Source organism: Rhinoraja longicauda, chromosome 7 (genome assembly GCF_053455715.1).
Source record: "Rhinoraja longicauda isolate Sanriku21f chromosome 7, sRhiLon1.1, whole genome shotgun sequence".
Lineage (NCBI taxonomy): Eukaryota > Metazoa > Chordata > Chondrichthyes > Rajiformes > Arhynchobatidae > Rhinoraja > Rhinoraja longicauda.
Window position 1 is genome coordinate 44,021,858 of NC_135959.1, and position 13,885 is coordinate 44,035,742.

The 13,885-nt window shown below is 43.0% G+C and overlaps 1 protein-coding gene across 4 annotated transcripts in view; it reads left to right on the forward strand.

Annotated features, from left to right (window-relative positions):
- The window catches only part of rnf6 (ring finger protein (C3H2C3 type) 6), a 42,280-nt gene that overhangs the window by 12,983 nt on the left and 15,412 nt on the right, over positions 1 to 13,885 (forward strand). For 2 of the 4 annotated variants that reach the window (XM_078402409.1, XM_078402410.1), the window contains exon 2: positions 2,746 to 2,830. The exons of 1 other annotated variant lie outside the window; for it this stretch is intronic. In XM_078402409.1, coding sequence (XP_078258535.1) covers positions 2,789 to 2,830 — 42 coding nt within the window. In that variant the 5' untranslated portion in view covers positions 2,746 to 2,788. Of the gene's footprint in view, positions 1 to 2,745; positions 2,934 to 13,885 lie in introns of those variants that run through there. One more of the 4 variants, XM_078402412.1, reaches the window with a different exon arrangement.

Genomic DNA, 13,885 nt, shown 5'->3' on the forward strand with positions numbered 1-13,885 from the left:
AATGTATGAAAAGGGCGATTGGTTCAGGAGTCTGATAACAGCTGTTGTCAACTCTGGGACATCTGGGCTTTCAAGGTCCCGTATCCTCTCCCAGTAGGTCAAAGAGAGAAAAGGGAATGGCCAGGCATCTTTGATGTGGTGTTCGGGAGATGGCCTATTTTTTCTGCACTTAAATAACAATGGGTCTAGATTGTCTGACAGAATGACACAGATGTAAGCCTTTACCAATCTTTCAAAGTACTTTGTTATTGATGATATAAGAAGATAACTGCAGATGCTGGTACAAATCGAAGGTTTTTATTCACAAAATGCTGGAGTATTCAGTCTGAAGAAGGGTCTCGACCCGAAACGTCACCCATTCCTTCTCTCCCGAGATGTTGCCTGACCTGCTGAGTTACTCCAGCATTTTGTGAATAAAAACCTTGCTATTGATGATGTTAGAGATACTCATTGAGACAGGTCACGGCACTTTTTTGGGGGACTGGAATGCTGGATGTTTCCCTGAAGCAGTGGGGACAGGAGACTGCTGAAGTACAGTTGAGGATGTTAGCGAACACTGTGGCCAGTGGATTGGCGCATGATGTCACATCTCATCCAGGATCTCCATCTGGGCTGTAGGCTTTGTGAGAGTTTAACTGCTGCCTTTGAGATGTATTGACAGAGCCACTGGATGGGGGAGGGGGTTGCGCCTTGGTGGAATTTTGTTTCTGTGTTCAACACGAGTATAAAAGGCATTGAGCTATATGTGGTAGAGATGTGCCACTGCCAGAGAGTGCCTCCAATTTCACCTTGCAGCTTGGGATTTTAATAGTCGCCTGACATGTGCTTGATTAAGTTAAACCTCTGGCTTGTTCAGGAATTCTCTCTTAGCATACCGGATAGCTTACAGAGTCCTACTTAGCCTTCTTGTACAGTAAGGGGTCATCCTTTTTTAATGCCTCAGGACTGAGGGCGGCACGGTAGCGCAACAGTAGAGTTGTTGCCTTCCAGTGCCAGAGACCCGGGTTTAATCCTGACTAAGGGTGCTGCCTGTACTGACTTTGTATGTTCTCCCCACAATTGCGTGGGTTTTTCCAAGGTGCTCTGGTTTCGTCCCACGGTCCAAAGATGTACAGGTTTGCAGGTTCATTTAGCTTTGGCAATAATTGTAAATTGTCCCTAGTCTGTAGGATAGACCGAGTGTACAGGGATTGTTGCTCGGCGTGACTCGTTCGTTCAATGCGCCTGTTTCCGCACTGTATCACTAAGCTAAACTAATCTGGACTTTAACAGAGAGTGAATCCTTGTTCATTCAGAGTTTCTGGTTAGGATGAACACTAAGAGAGGTTCAAGAAAAGAATTATGAGACTTGAAATGAGGGACTGCAGTTAGGATGATAAATTGGAGAAGCTAGGGCAGTTGTTTTTGAAGAGCAGCAGGGTTGAAGATCAGAGGTCACAGATACAAAATAAAGATGAAGTGGATCGAGTGACAGAAAGGAGATTTCTTTGTCCTCTGTATGGTTGAATTCTGGGAAAAGCTCTTACAGGTGTGGTAGAGGCAGGTTTCATTGGGACCTTCAAGAGGAAATTGGATAATATCCAATTATTGGCGGCACAGTGACGTAGCAGTAGAGCTGCTGCCTTCCAGCCTGGGTTCCATCTTGACAATGGGTGCTGTCTGTATGGAGTTTGTACGTTCTCCTTGTGACTGTGTATTTTCTCCAGGTGCTCTGGTTTCCTCTCACACTCCAAAGGCGCACAGGTTTGTAGGTTAATTGGCGTTGGTAAAAATTGTAAATTGTCCTTAGTGTGTAGGATAGTGCTAGTGTACGGGGTGATCGCTGGTCGGCGCAGAGTCGGTGGGCTGAAGGGCCTGTTTGCGTACTGTATCTCTAAAGTCTAGATCTGGATCAGACTACCTTGCCAAAAGCTTTGCTAAAGTTCATATAAACCGCATGGGTCATGGGACACCAGAGGTAATTGTGCAAGAGTGGGAACTAAGTACTGCAATAAATTTATTTGTCTGAGAGATTAGCATAGAACTAGGCAAAAGATGTCTGATTCATCTGACTAATATCTTGGAAGCATCGGTGAAAGTATGGTGTCAACATGCATGTAAAAGCTTTGGACAAATTGTGAAGAACAGAGAGGGATATACTGCCAGTAACACAACTGGGCGCAGTATTGTCAATAAAAGGAATGCCACTTAAATGACCCAGGATTCTAATTGATGTAAAAGTGACCCTTTTAATATATTGATGGACTATGGAAAACCTGCTATTCAAACATAAAGAACCCCAGATCAATTTTTTTTCGTGACGCTTAGCATCATTTGGTAAGTGGACATTTAAGCTTCTGAATATCTATCAGATTTTGATTTTAATAAATAATAATCTCAAAAATCAGCAGAATGCAGGGTGAAAGTAGTACCAGCTGGCAACCTATAAAATCTTTTGTGAGATATCATAATTCATCTCTACAGACCAAGGTGTAAAGACAACCATCTACTCTTCTGCAACTGCTGAGATATCTGGTAAGTCATAGAATAATTTCCATGCATTTTCCAAATATAATACCTATTACTGTAAAGCTCATTGTCCATTAATACAAGCATGCAAGTGTAGGTCGAAAGTATTGCAAATCCAACAATATGCCGATGTCTAATGTAAGTGATCTTTCCTCATCTACAATAATTTTACTGCAGTAATTTAATTTATTTGCAGTTTGCAAACCCATATTAAAATTAACATTTTTGTTTTCACAGATTCATCTCTGGGTCCACGTAAGCGTAACATCGTGTCCGAAGTATGGAGGACACTTCTAACACCGATGTTGAAGTCTCCTTACAGGTGATGATCAACTCTAGCACCAAACGTTCAAATAGGAAGTCTGCCTACCCAGTAGTAAGGGAAACATGTCTTCAGTAGGTGAAATCACCACAGGCTGCCTTAGGTTGGTTTGCTGAAAGCTTGCTTTTTAAATATCAACAGGATTCAAAACCACCTAAGTTTAAAACTTTTAAAGTAAATCATAAAAAAAGTGCGAAGTCAATGCCAATCATAACATTTCAGAGCTTGAGGCAGCAACTCATGCAATTCAACCGTTCTGACGGTCTAAAAAGGATGTCCAAGTTGGACAGGTCTTGATTTCAACATTACTGAAATATAGAATGAAGGGAAGAATATGTAGGATTGTAGTTGGGAGATTGGAGAGGAACAAAGTGCAAAGTTTTTATTTGAAATGAAGAAATTGATGGCTGGACTGGGATTGCCTCTCAGAGCAAGCATTTTATTTATTTTCAGAAATCCAGGAGGAAATGTAGTGGGATAGAGTGCTGTATCATGTCCGAAATAATACCAAGATAAATTCCTAATTCCTATCCATCATCCTATCTGCCACAGAAGGCTGTGGAGGCCGTCAATTGATGTTTTTAAGGCAGAGATAGATAGATTTTTGATTAGTACAGGTATCGGGGGTTGTGGGGAGAAGGAAGAAGAATGGGGTCAGGAGGGAGAGATAGATCCGCCATGATTGAATGGCGGAGTAGACTTGATGGGCTGAATAGCCTAATTCCGCACCTCTCACTTATGACTATCTTGTGTCACAGGTAGATTGGGTGGTCAAAAAGGCTTTTAGTACATTGGCCTTCATTGGTCAGGGTATTGCGTGTAGAAATCGGGACATTATGTTACAGTTGCGCAAGATGTTTTGAGGTTGCATTTTGAATACTGTGCTCAGTTTTGGTCACCCTGTTGTAGGAAGGATGTCATTAAGCTGGAAGGACATGTTGCCAGGACTTGAAGGGCTGAGTTACAGGGAGAGGTTGGGTAGGCTGGGACTTTATTCCTTGGAGCACATGAGGCTGAGGTGAATAAAATCATGGGGGGAATAGATAGGGTGAATGCACCTAAGGTAGGGAAATCAATAACATGTTTAAGGTGAGAGGGGCAAGATTTAATAGGAACCTACGGGTGAACTTTTTCACTCAGAGACTGTTGGGTCTATGGAATAAACTGCCACAGGAGATGGTTGCGGCAGCTACAATAACAGCTTTTTAAAGACACTTGGACAGGTACATGATAGGAAAGGTTTAGTGGAACATGTGCCAAAAGTGGGCAAATGGGACTACCTTATTTGGGGCATCTTGGTCGTCGTGGACAGGTTAGGTTGAAGGCTGTGTTACTGTGCTGTGTGACTGTGACTACATTTCACAAGATGGTTATTCGTACCAAAGGGTTCACACAAGGCAGTCAATTCGTACATGTCAAGCACTCACAAACAACCAGTAAATTTAGGGAATGGTTCCCTCTGAATTGTGATTAAGCAGATATTAACTGTAGTTAATGCTGTTTTCTGCCAAATTTGGAAGTACAAACAAGTCTCAAATTCCCATACATAATACCACCAATTTGTTGCCTATTTGTGTCACAACTCATATCATGAGCATTTTTAAAATGCTGTATTCCCTTCAAAAATAAAGACAATGTATTTTTGTTGGTGTTTAATTGACTTCTTCAAAATGAAAATTCTAAGATCGAATATTAAATAGAGAAATGTTATGTATAAAAATTGTTAACTTAATTATACGTGAATATGGCAATTCATTTCAGTACAGCACACTTGCAACTATTTTATAACATCCATCTATTATTATATATTACTAAAACTCTGGGGTCGTTTTTTGGCCGAAAATAGTTTGGGGCGCTACTCGTCCAAAACGGTACATGATAGCGCCACAATTTTATACCCAACTTACTCATGGTGCATGGTGTGGGCCCACATTCGTTACTTTTCAAAAACAATTAACCTTATAAACTTTAATAAATGCGCTCCTCCCCCTCCCTCGGAGGACCAGCGGGAGGACCGGCACCCGCATGCCGTCCCGGCATGCCCTGCGCCTGACCTTCCTCCCACAATGCAGCGCGCGGCCGAGGCGGCGGCACAGGGTCCATCAAGATGGCTGCCTCTCGCACCCGCTTCCCACTGATCGCAGCTGAGCTGCAGGAGAGGCTTCGGCTTCGGCTTCATGCCCCCGCAGGAGAAATGGGGCCGAGATCAGTGCCTTCTCTCTGTCCACTCTGGCCCACCCACGGCCCCGAGAGACACTCCCCGCCCGCCAACGGGTCCATGCTGTCGCCACTGTTCCCCGCCGCAGATCGCAGCCGAGCTACAGGAGACACTTCAGCCCCGCAGGAGAAACTGGGCCGAGGTCAGTGCTTTTTCCCTCCTCGCATGGCCACGGCGCCACTTCCCACCTGGTCTAACAAGATGGTCGCTCGCTGCCGATCAGCGTTACACGAACGGGGCACAGTAAGTGGCTTTCTCCGCCATCGGTTCCACGGTGGGCCCATTTATGTTGAGAGGGGATGGGGTGGGTGAGTGTGGTTCGAGGGTTGGAGTTGGGGTGGGGGGGTTGGGGCGTGGGGGTTGGGGTCTTGGGGTTGGGGTGAGGGGTTTGGAGTGGGGGGAGTGGGAGAAGTAGGGGTGGGGGAGAAGGGGGGAGTGGGGGTAGGGAGGGGAGGAGGGAGTGTTAGAGTGGAGGAGAAGTAGCGGAGAGGGGAGTGGGGGTGGAGTGGGTGAGTGGGGGGGAGGAGGGGGGATAAGAGGGATTGAGTGGAGGGGGGTGAGGGTGCTGGACCAATACAGGAGAGACATTGGGTCCACGGGTCGCTCTGGCTGCAGCGCTGGCGCCATGGGGCTGAGGTGAGTAGCACCCTCTCCCCTTCCCTGTCCCCCCTCTATGAGGGATGGGCCCAACGGGTCCACTTGGTCTAGTATCTATATACTAAAACTCTCGTTTGTTTGTGATCGAACTTCAGCCAAAACGGTACACGATAGCGCGACAATTTTAGGCCCACCTTACTCACCGTCGTCCCTTTGGGCTAATGGAAAGTTTCATTGAAATCGGTGTTATATTTTTGAAGTGATTCACGGTTTAAAGTTTAAATCTACTAGGGAGGGGGGAGGAGGGAGGATATGGAGGGGAAGGGGAGGAGGGTGGATATGGGGGGTTGAGGGAGGATATGGAGGTGGAGGGGGAGGAGAGAGGGAGGGGGGGAGGAGGGAGGATAAGGGGGTTTGAGGGGGATGGAGGGGAATGGGGAGGGGGAGGGAGGGGGAGAGGAATGGGAGGGAAGGGGGGGAGAGGGTGCTGCACCAATGCAGGAGAGGTTTGGGCCCAACGGGTCCACTTGGTCTAGTATATTACTAAAACTCATCTTGTATGTATATTCGTACATATGTTCATTTGTATGTCAGTTTGTTCCCGAAATACAGCAAAATCGGTACACGATAGCACAAAAATTTAGGCACATCTTACCATTGGCCTGCAGTTCAAATGGTTGTTATATTTTAAAAGTTATTCACTTTTTAAACTTTAATAAATCACTTTTTAAACTTTAATAAATCGCTCCCCCTTGCCTTGCCCGTCAGCCGCGCCTGCGCAGTAATACCTCCGTGTTCGACATCACAATAGGAACCCAATGGATCCACGTCTGCGCAGTTGGGGCCCGTTGATTGAATACTTATGTGTTCATCTTGCGTCACAACGGTAAGATGGCCGTCGGATCCGCACGTACGCAGTTGGGGGAGGGTTGCCGCTTGGAGGGGGGTGGGACCTGCCCGAGTGACGGGAGTGGCGGCCAACGGGGGGGGGGGGGGGGCTGAGGAGAGCTCTCCTGCTGCTGGCCGTCACGATGGCCACCCGGGGCTGGGGTAAGTGGCTCCCCCTCGCCTGCCCCCGGCCCCGGGGGAGTTTTATGGGGGGTTGAGGGGGGATGGAGTGGGGAGGGGGTAGGAGGGGGGGGGATGGAGTGGGTGAGTGAAGGGGGGAGGGGAATGGGGGGGGTGGGGGAGGAGAGGGTGCTACACCAATGCAGGAGAGGTTTGGACCCAACGGGTCCACAGCAGCTAGTGGTTTAGATTATAATGTTCATGCAACACGGTGCCTTTCATCTTGCTCTTTCCCTATGAACTCATGAAATACCCCTGCTATTAATTGCTTCTTATTTACCAATTAAAAATGCAGTTAACTACATCTCTATTCCCAATTAGTCACACATGATTTATGTATTGAATGACACTGAAACAGTACTTCACTGGCACAGCAGTGAATAGTCACTGTTCTAACAATAAACACCAGAACTTGCATGATTAGGGTGATAGTTAAAAATGATTTTGCACTGATTTGTCCAGGTGAGATCATTGACATTTTGCCGCTAGGATTTCTGGGGGAAAGCAGTTTTGATTTACCTGTTTCTGTGCGCATTTGGTTCGCCACAAAAATTAATTTGTACGGCTTCACCTATGTCAGATTGGTATGACTTAATATGTGTCAAAAAGTCATTAATATTACCAAAGTCCAATACGAATTGTATCTGAACATAAATATCCTCACCAGATCTAGTATAAGAAAATAGATCTCACCAGATCTAGTGTCACTTTTGAGTAATATTGTATTACTGTACATATGGCTTAATTCACTAAGTACATGCTGTCAGAATGCTGTAATGATAAGAAATTCATTCCTCTTCCTTTAGTGTGCAGAATTGGCTAAATGCAAAGATCATAGCAACTGTTTTACTGTAAAGTGTTTTGTATATGGTGAGACAGACACTCAGAATTCTCATCAAGTACATTGCATACCTCAAAAACTATTGCACACTTTTAGTTGTATTAAGGCCATCCGAAGCCTGAGCTATTATATATAAACCTGCTCTAGTGCATTTTATTTATTGTACAAAAGGCCTATAAATAAATATCAGAGAATATAGATCATTTGAAATGGCACAAATTATAAAATAAATTGATGTGCAATGAAGATTTAGTGCAGACAAGGAATAAACCAATTTCACAGTAATTTTCTCAGATAAATTGAGAGAATGTGGATCATGCCATTGTTATGCCAAATTCTTGAAATTAATGTATTTGGTAAAAAATAAGACATTTGACAAGAACACCAGGAGAGTAGTAGAAACACAAGAAACTGCAAAACCTGGGAACTGAAGCAAAATATAAACTGCTGGAGCAACTCAGTGGGTCAGGCATTGTCTATAGAAGCCAAGGGAGGTTGAGGCCCTGCATCAAGACTTGAGCAGAAGTACAGCAGAAACGCGAGAGGGGGACTTCCCGAACACCCCTCAAAGAGAGGAGGAGAACTATTTGAAAACCAGCATGCCTTGAAGAGAATTTTCAGTGGAGTAGCAAAATGAGGACACTAGAGGCTGCAGATGTTTAATTGTGTTGACATCTCGAGAGCTGTCCAAGATTATGTATTATTTGCTTTAGAAAACTGTTCAAGAAAAGTATGATCAAGACTATTTTTCATTGTTGGACCAGAGAACCATATGGACTGTAGCAGGTCAAAGGATAATTATCATGGGATAATTGCCATCTTGACCAGGAAATATATTAATGCAATGCATTGGCTCCTATTTATATTAAATGTAACTTAGCTAGATGTATTTTACAGGGTAAGCTGCTTCTCATAAACCAAATAGTGCTGAATACTAGGGAGTAATTCCTTGGAGAACTGCCAGTCATATCGTCCTTGTGAGTTGGCTCCTCCTTTTGACTTCCAAATATGTGGATTGAACAATGGAAGTAAGAGATGACTGGAGCAGAGAGCATTGTGTGCTGAGCTGATGAGCCGGATGTACTTTTCATCCTCCCTTAGACCAGCTGTGGCAAGGGTAGGTTCCACATCCCCTTTCATTTAAATGACGTTACTAGTTTTGAATAAAAAAGGAAATATGTTGTATTTTTTAAATATTTGTCTTGATTTTCAGTTATTAATGATCTAAACCAATTTGAGGCGCTTTTTAAATGTGATGTGATTTCACTGGATAAATTAAAAGAGAGTTAGAGCTCTAGGGACTAGTAGAATCAAGGGATATGGGGAGAAGGCAGGCACAGGTTGCTGATTGTGGAGGATCAGCCATGATCACAATGAATGGTGGTGCTGGCTCGCAGGGCCAAATGGCCTCCTCCTGCACCTATCTTCTATGTTTCTATGTTGGCTGAGCGATTAGATGCAAGGCGTTCGGGCAGTTCTGGGGGCAAAGCCTCAGTAGTCTGTGATCAAGTTGTTGCTTGTTGCCCCTTAACTTGTGAGAGAACTCGGCTCAGTCGGCCCTCTGTCTGGATCAAATTAGTTTGGGTGTTGGGCCACAGTGAATCGGCACAATGAATATAAGTCACAATGCACACATAGAATATGAACACATGGAACTACATATGGTGGAATCTTGAGCACATCACTAAGTGCTGGAACAACTCTGTGGCAGCATCTGTGGAGGGAATGGACAGGCAACGTTTCGGGTCAGGACCCTTCTTCCGACTTTGGGTCAATTAAAAAATATTCAGTATTTTTTATTATTCAGATATACCAGTTTGCTAAGAGATTGCTTAAATGTTCTAGAATGGTCAATTTATACTATGAAGCTAACTTATTAGTGCATTCTATTAACTTATCTTTGCCATTTTTAAAATGAAACAAATTCTGCCTCTATGTAATTATACCAGGGTTTCCACGTGTTTCCAGCTGGTGTAAAGACAAGACCGCTCATTTACTACTTTAAGTAAACTTTCATTCACTTCCAAATTTAGTTCCACGCTGCAAAATCCTGCCATATTTTAATTCCTCTACCATCAGCAAAATAGATCACTTTTAATACCTGCAAAGATGAAGCATATCAGACACAATAATAATGGGTTGATCCATTCTTTGAACTTCAGCTCAATGATTCAATGATAGTTTATTATCACATATACCTAGGTAAAGTGAAATTCTCTGTTTTTGCATACAATATTTAAAGTACGCAAAGAGTAGCCATGTATCTGGTGCCGACATAGTTGCATAAGTACTCATTAGAGTCCCGATGGTCCATCTTTGTTCTCAGTGCCCCGTCCCACCAGTTCCTTCTCTGTTTTCTGCGGCTCATCCTCAGCCCGACCGTCTCTTGCCCCCCCCCCATATGGTTCACAATCGCGCCCTCCCTCTCTACGGTCCTTCAGCCTTCTTACCCAGGGGGGGGGGCGCCTCTTGCAGCCTAACTTGAAGGCTCCTACCGGCCCTTTGTCCAGCGGCTGCCAGTGTTAGTGTTGCTGACTCTCTCCTTCCGGTTCCCAGTCTTATCGGTGAGTGTGAGATGAGCCTCGGATCCACTCCAGGTGGGTTTTGCGGCCAGCTGCCTGTCTGAGTCTGGCGACTGCCCACGCAGCCCCATGTCCGTTGACGCCAGTGGCTCGGACTTGAGTTCGGAGGTGGCTCTCATTGACAAGTCGTGCCCAATGGTCCTTTGCCATTCGGCTGGGCGTCCTGATGGTCATTCACGTTGTTCCTTATTCATTAATTGGATGTATTTGCAACTTCAATTAAATTTAATTTTGTTTCATGGAAACAATTCATCCTCAATCCTGAGGGACTGCTATGGCTGGGTCCACTCTGAGAGTTGCCTTCTAAGTCACTGTCAATGCTTTGCAATTTTAAGATGTCCTTGGCCAAATTGTCCTCTTGATGGCACTGTATTTCTCCTTTCTTGTTCTCTTTCTCATTTGTTTGATCGCAGGTTAGCATGGAAATTACAGAAAAGGCTTGCATTTTCTGGTGTGAATTTGGTTTTAAACCACTGTAATGTTTAGGAAGGCAAGTCACAATAGAGTCCAGCTTTTTCTCTTCACAATGTTGGCACGGCTCTTTCCTCTTAGGCACGTCTTTTGTAAGTGCACCTGATTCATCAAGAAAATATTTAAATAATTGTTTTATGTGATTTCCTCCTCTTTTGATCTTTAGCGGCATCTGGCTGAAGTGCTACATTTATGCCAGTTATTGGAACTGCACTCACATGTTGGCGACAAGAACCAGCACTGGGTCGCTCTTCAACACTGACATTTGTCGCACTTCTTGCCTTTTTAGTTCTACCTGGAGAATTTTGTGAATTGGTTTCTTGCAATTTTGTCTTCTGCTTACCACTCCGAGAAATAATGCCGGGAGGACTCGGCGATTTCGGAGGAAGCACGCCCAATGTACGTCTTGCCATTGTTTTTGCCATTCAGGTTAACTGGGAAAAAGTAGTCCCTGTACATCACGTTCTCTTTGATGGGGCAAGTGTCCTTTTCATCAGGATGTTGCTCGCTTCCAATGGATCATTTCTCAGTAATTTAAAACAAATAAAATCATTCTTCCATAACTTTCCATTTTTCTTTGAGCTGAACTGATTCTTGGTTCCAGTGGAAACATTTGATTTTAGGGTGAAGCATAATCTTTGTAACATTCATTAGATGCAAAACTAGAGTTGCAGTAAATTCAGAATTAGCTTTTCATAAGATTGCTTCATTGTTATGAGGCTGTGACGGTTAAATTTGTTGCAAGATGGAATGTAACCTTTTTTTGGGTGTGGTTTAATGTACTCTGGAGTGAATTGGTGGCCTAACTTTGAGTTGTACCACTTTCTTGTATTGCATATGTGAACACATGACTGCATTCAGACTACAACTGTATAGTTTGCATTACTCGTCTTCATAAATCTCCTCTGGCTTGGAGAAAACCAATGTATAATCCTAAATTTAATATTGAACAGTTTATTTATCATACATTACTCTGGAATTATTCTGGAATTACTCTGGAATTACTCTTGTGACAATGCTTGTATTTGTTTTAAAAGTACAGGAAAAAATGGTCTCAATAATGTTATAATACTTCAAGCAGTTTCTTTTCTGAAGCCATGTCCTTTAATGAGCGATCAGACTCAAATTGTAACACAAGTGATTTGGACTTTTCAGTTTTCCCCAACACGCTCAACATTTTAAGTTGGGGAAAAGGCAGTTGAGTATGATGTGCAATGAATGACTGTGTTCAATATTATATTTTTTACACTCTTGCCCATGTCAAAATGGGCACCTCTTTTGCTTTGAATTTCTGCATTCTGAACTATCTTAATTTGAATTATTTGGTATGCAACCAATTTGAGCTCTTCGCCATAAAAATGTAAACTCATGTGTAGTTCAGAATGGAAGCAAATGCTTTCATTTAAAAATTGATGGAATAGCTAAAATATTATCCTACATAATTATTCAGTGTCTTTTTACTCAGCGATTAAAAATTGAAACATCGTTTGAAAGTAATGTTTTTAACATGAAAGCAATTTCATCTACATGAAGTGCCTACCCAATACTATTTGATTTTCTCTCTTTCCAAATACAAAACACAATATCAACATTTTACCTGAAGCAGACCCTTAAAATCTATTAACTTTCCTTCATTATGGATTATGGTTTAATAACTGGAATCAAAATAAAATATGATTTTTCAAGTTGTGCAGTATGAATGTTCCAGTTATATCCTTGAAATTATGTACATTTCATGTCCTCTGATTTTATTTTTTAATTCGTTCATTTTTCAGGATCTGGGTGTTGTTGGCAAGGCCAACATTTATTGATCTTGAGGTGTTTCTTGGTGAGCCACCAGTTAAAATCAGTGAAGACCTTCTGGTGAAGGTATTCCCTCAGTGCTGTTGGGTAGAGGGTGTTCCATTCCATTTGCAGATGAAGCTGCTCAATCCTGTATGTAGCAAGACCAATACGACAAATATCCATTCCACATTCTACCAGATGATAACCATCTCCAACAAGAGAGGCACTGTGACACATCTGGTAGAGCTCCTGCCTGACAATGCCAGAGACTTGTGTTTAATTCTCACCTTGGGTACTGTCTGTGTGGTGCTTGCACATTCTCCCTGGGACCGCGAGGGTTTCCTCCGGGTGCTCAGGTTTCGTCCCACATCCCAAAGACGTGCAGTTTTGTAAGTTAATTAACCCTGTAAATTGTCACTAATGTGTAGGGAGAGGATGAGAAAGTGGGATAACATTGAACTTGTGTGAACAGATGGTCGGTGGCCGAAGGGCCTGTTTCTACACTGTATCTCTAAACTAAACCAGGCATTTGAATTGAAAAGAAATCTGAAACAAAATATTGTGTTTTTAGGCTGTGTGCAAATTGAATGGCAGAACAAGCACAAGGGGCTAAATTGCCTTAATTCTCCTTCTAATTGATGGATTTGTGAGGAATGTGGGTTTTTTGGTATGTTTTCTCCTATAAATTAAGGCAGCATCTATTACATTATATGGATGGTTACGTGAATAGGTTTTCTAATTCCCATCTGTGCTGTAATTAATTTTAAGCTGCACCATGTTACATATTGGAGCAAAATGTGTTTCTGTACAGTGTACTGGATAATAGTTTTTAAATGGACATGCAGCAACATAGTCTCTCCACTGGATGGCACTCATAGTGTCCAGTGTCCCTTAGGGTTAGACAGCTGGAACGTCAAATCTGCATCTCAGCTGATAAATCTACCTTTGTGTTTTTCTTCCGTTTGTTTGATATCTAATTTTTTTGTCAATACTGCTAATTATTCTAATTATCCAACTGCTTCATATAAATGAATACACAAGGTGCTGGAGTAGCTCAGGAGAACATGGATAGGTGACGGGACCCTTCATCAGACTGATCTGAAACGTCGTCTGTACATGTTCTCCTGAGATGTTGCCTGACCCAGTGAGCTACTCCAGCACTCTGTCTTCTTTTGTAAACCAGCATCTGCAGTTCCCTGTTTCTGCTTTAGAAGATTGTTTGAGATTGAGTTTAAATTATTGTCATGTGTACCGAGGTACAGTGAAATGTTTTGCATGATAACCAGTCAGCTGAAAGACAATACATGATTACAATCGAGCCATCCATAGTATACAGATACATGATTGAGGGAATAATGTGAATGACATTTAGTGCAAGATAAAGCCAGTAAAGTCCAATCAAAGATGGTCTGAGGGTCTCAAGTGAGGTAGATAGTAGTTCAAGACTGCTCTTTAGTTGGTAGGATGGTTCAGTTGCCTGATAACAGCTGGGA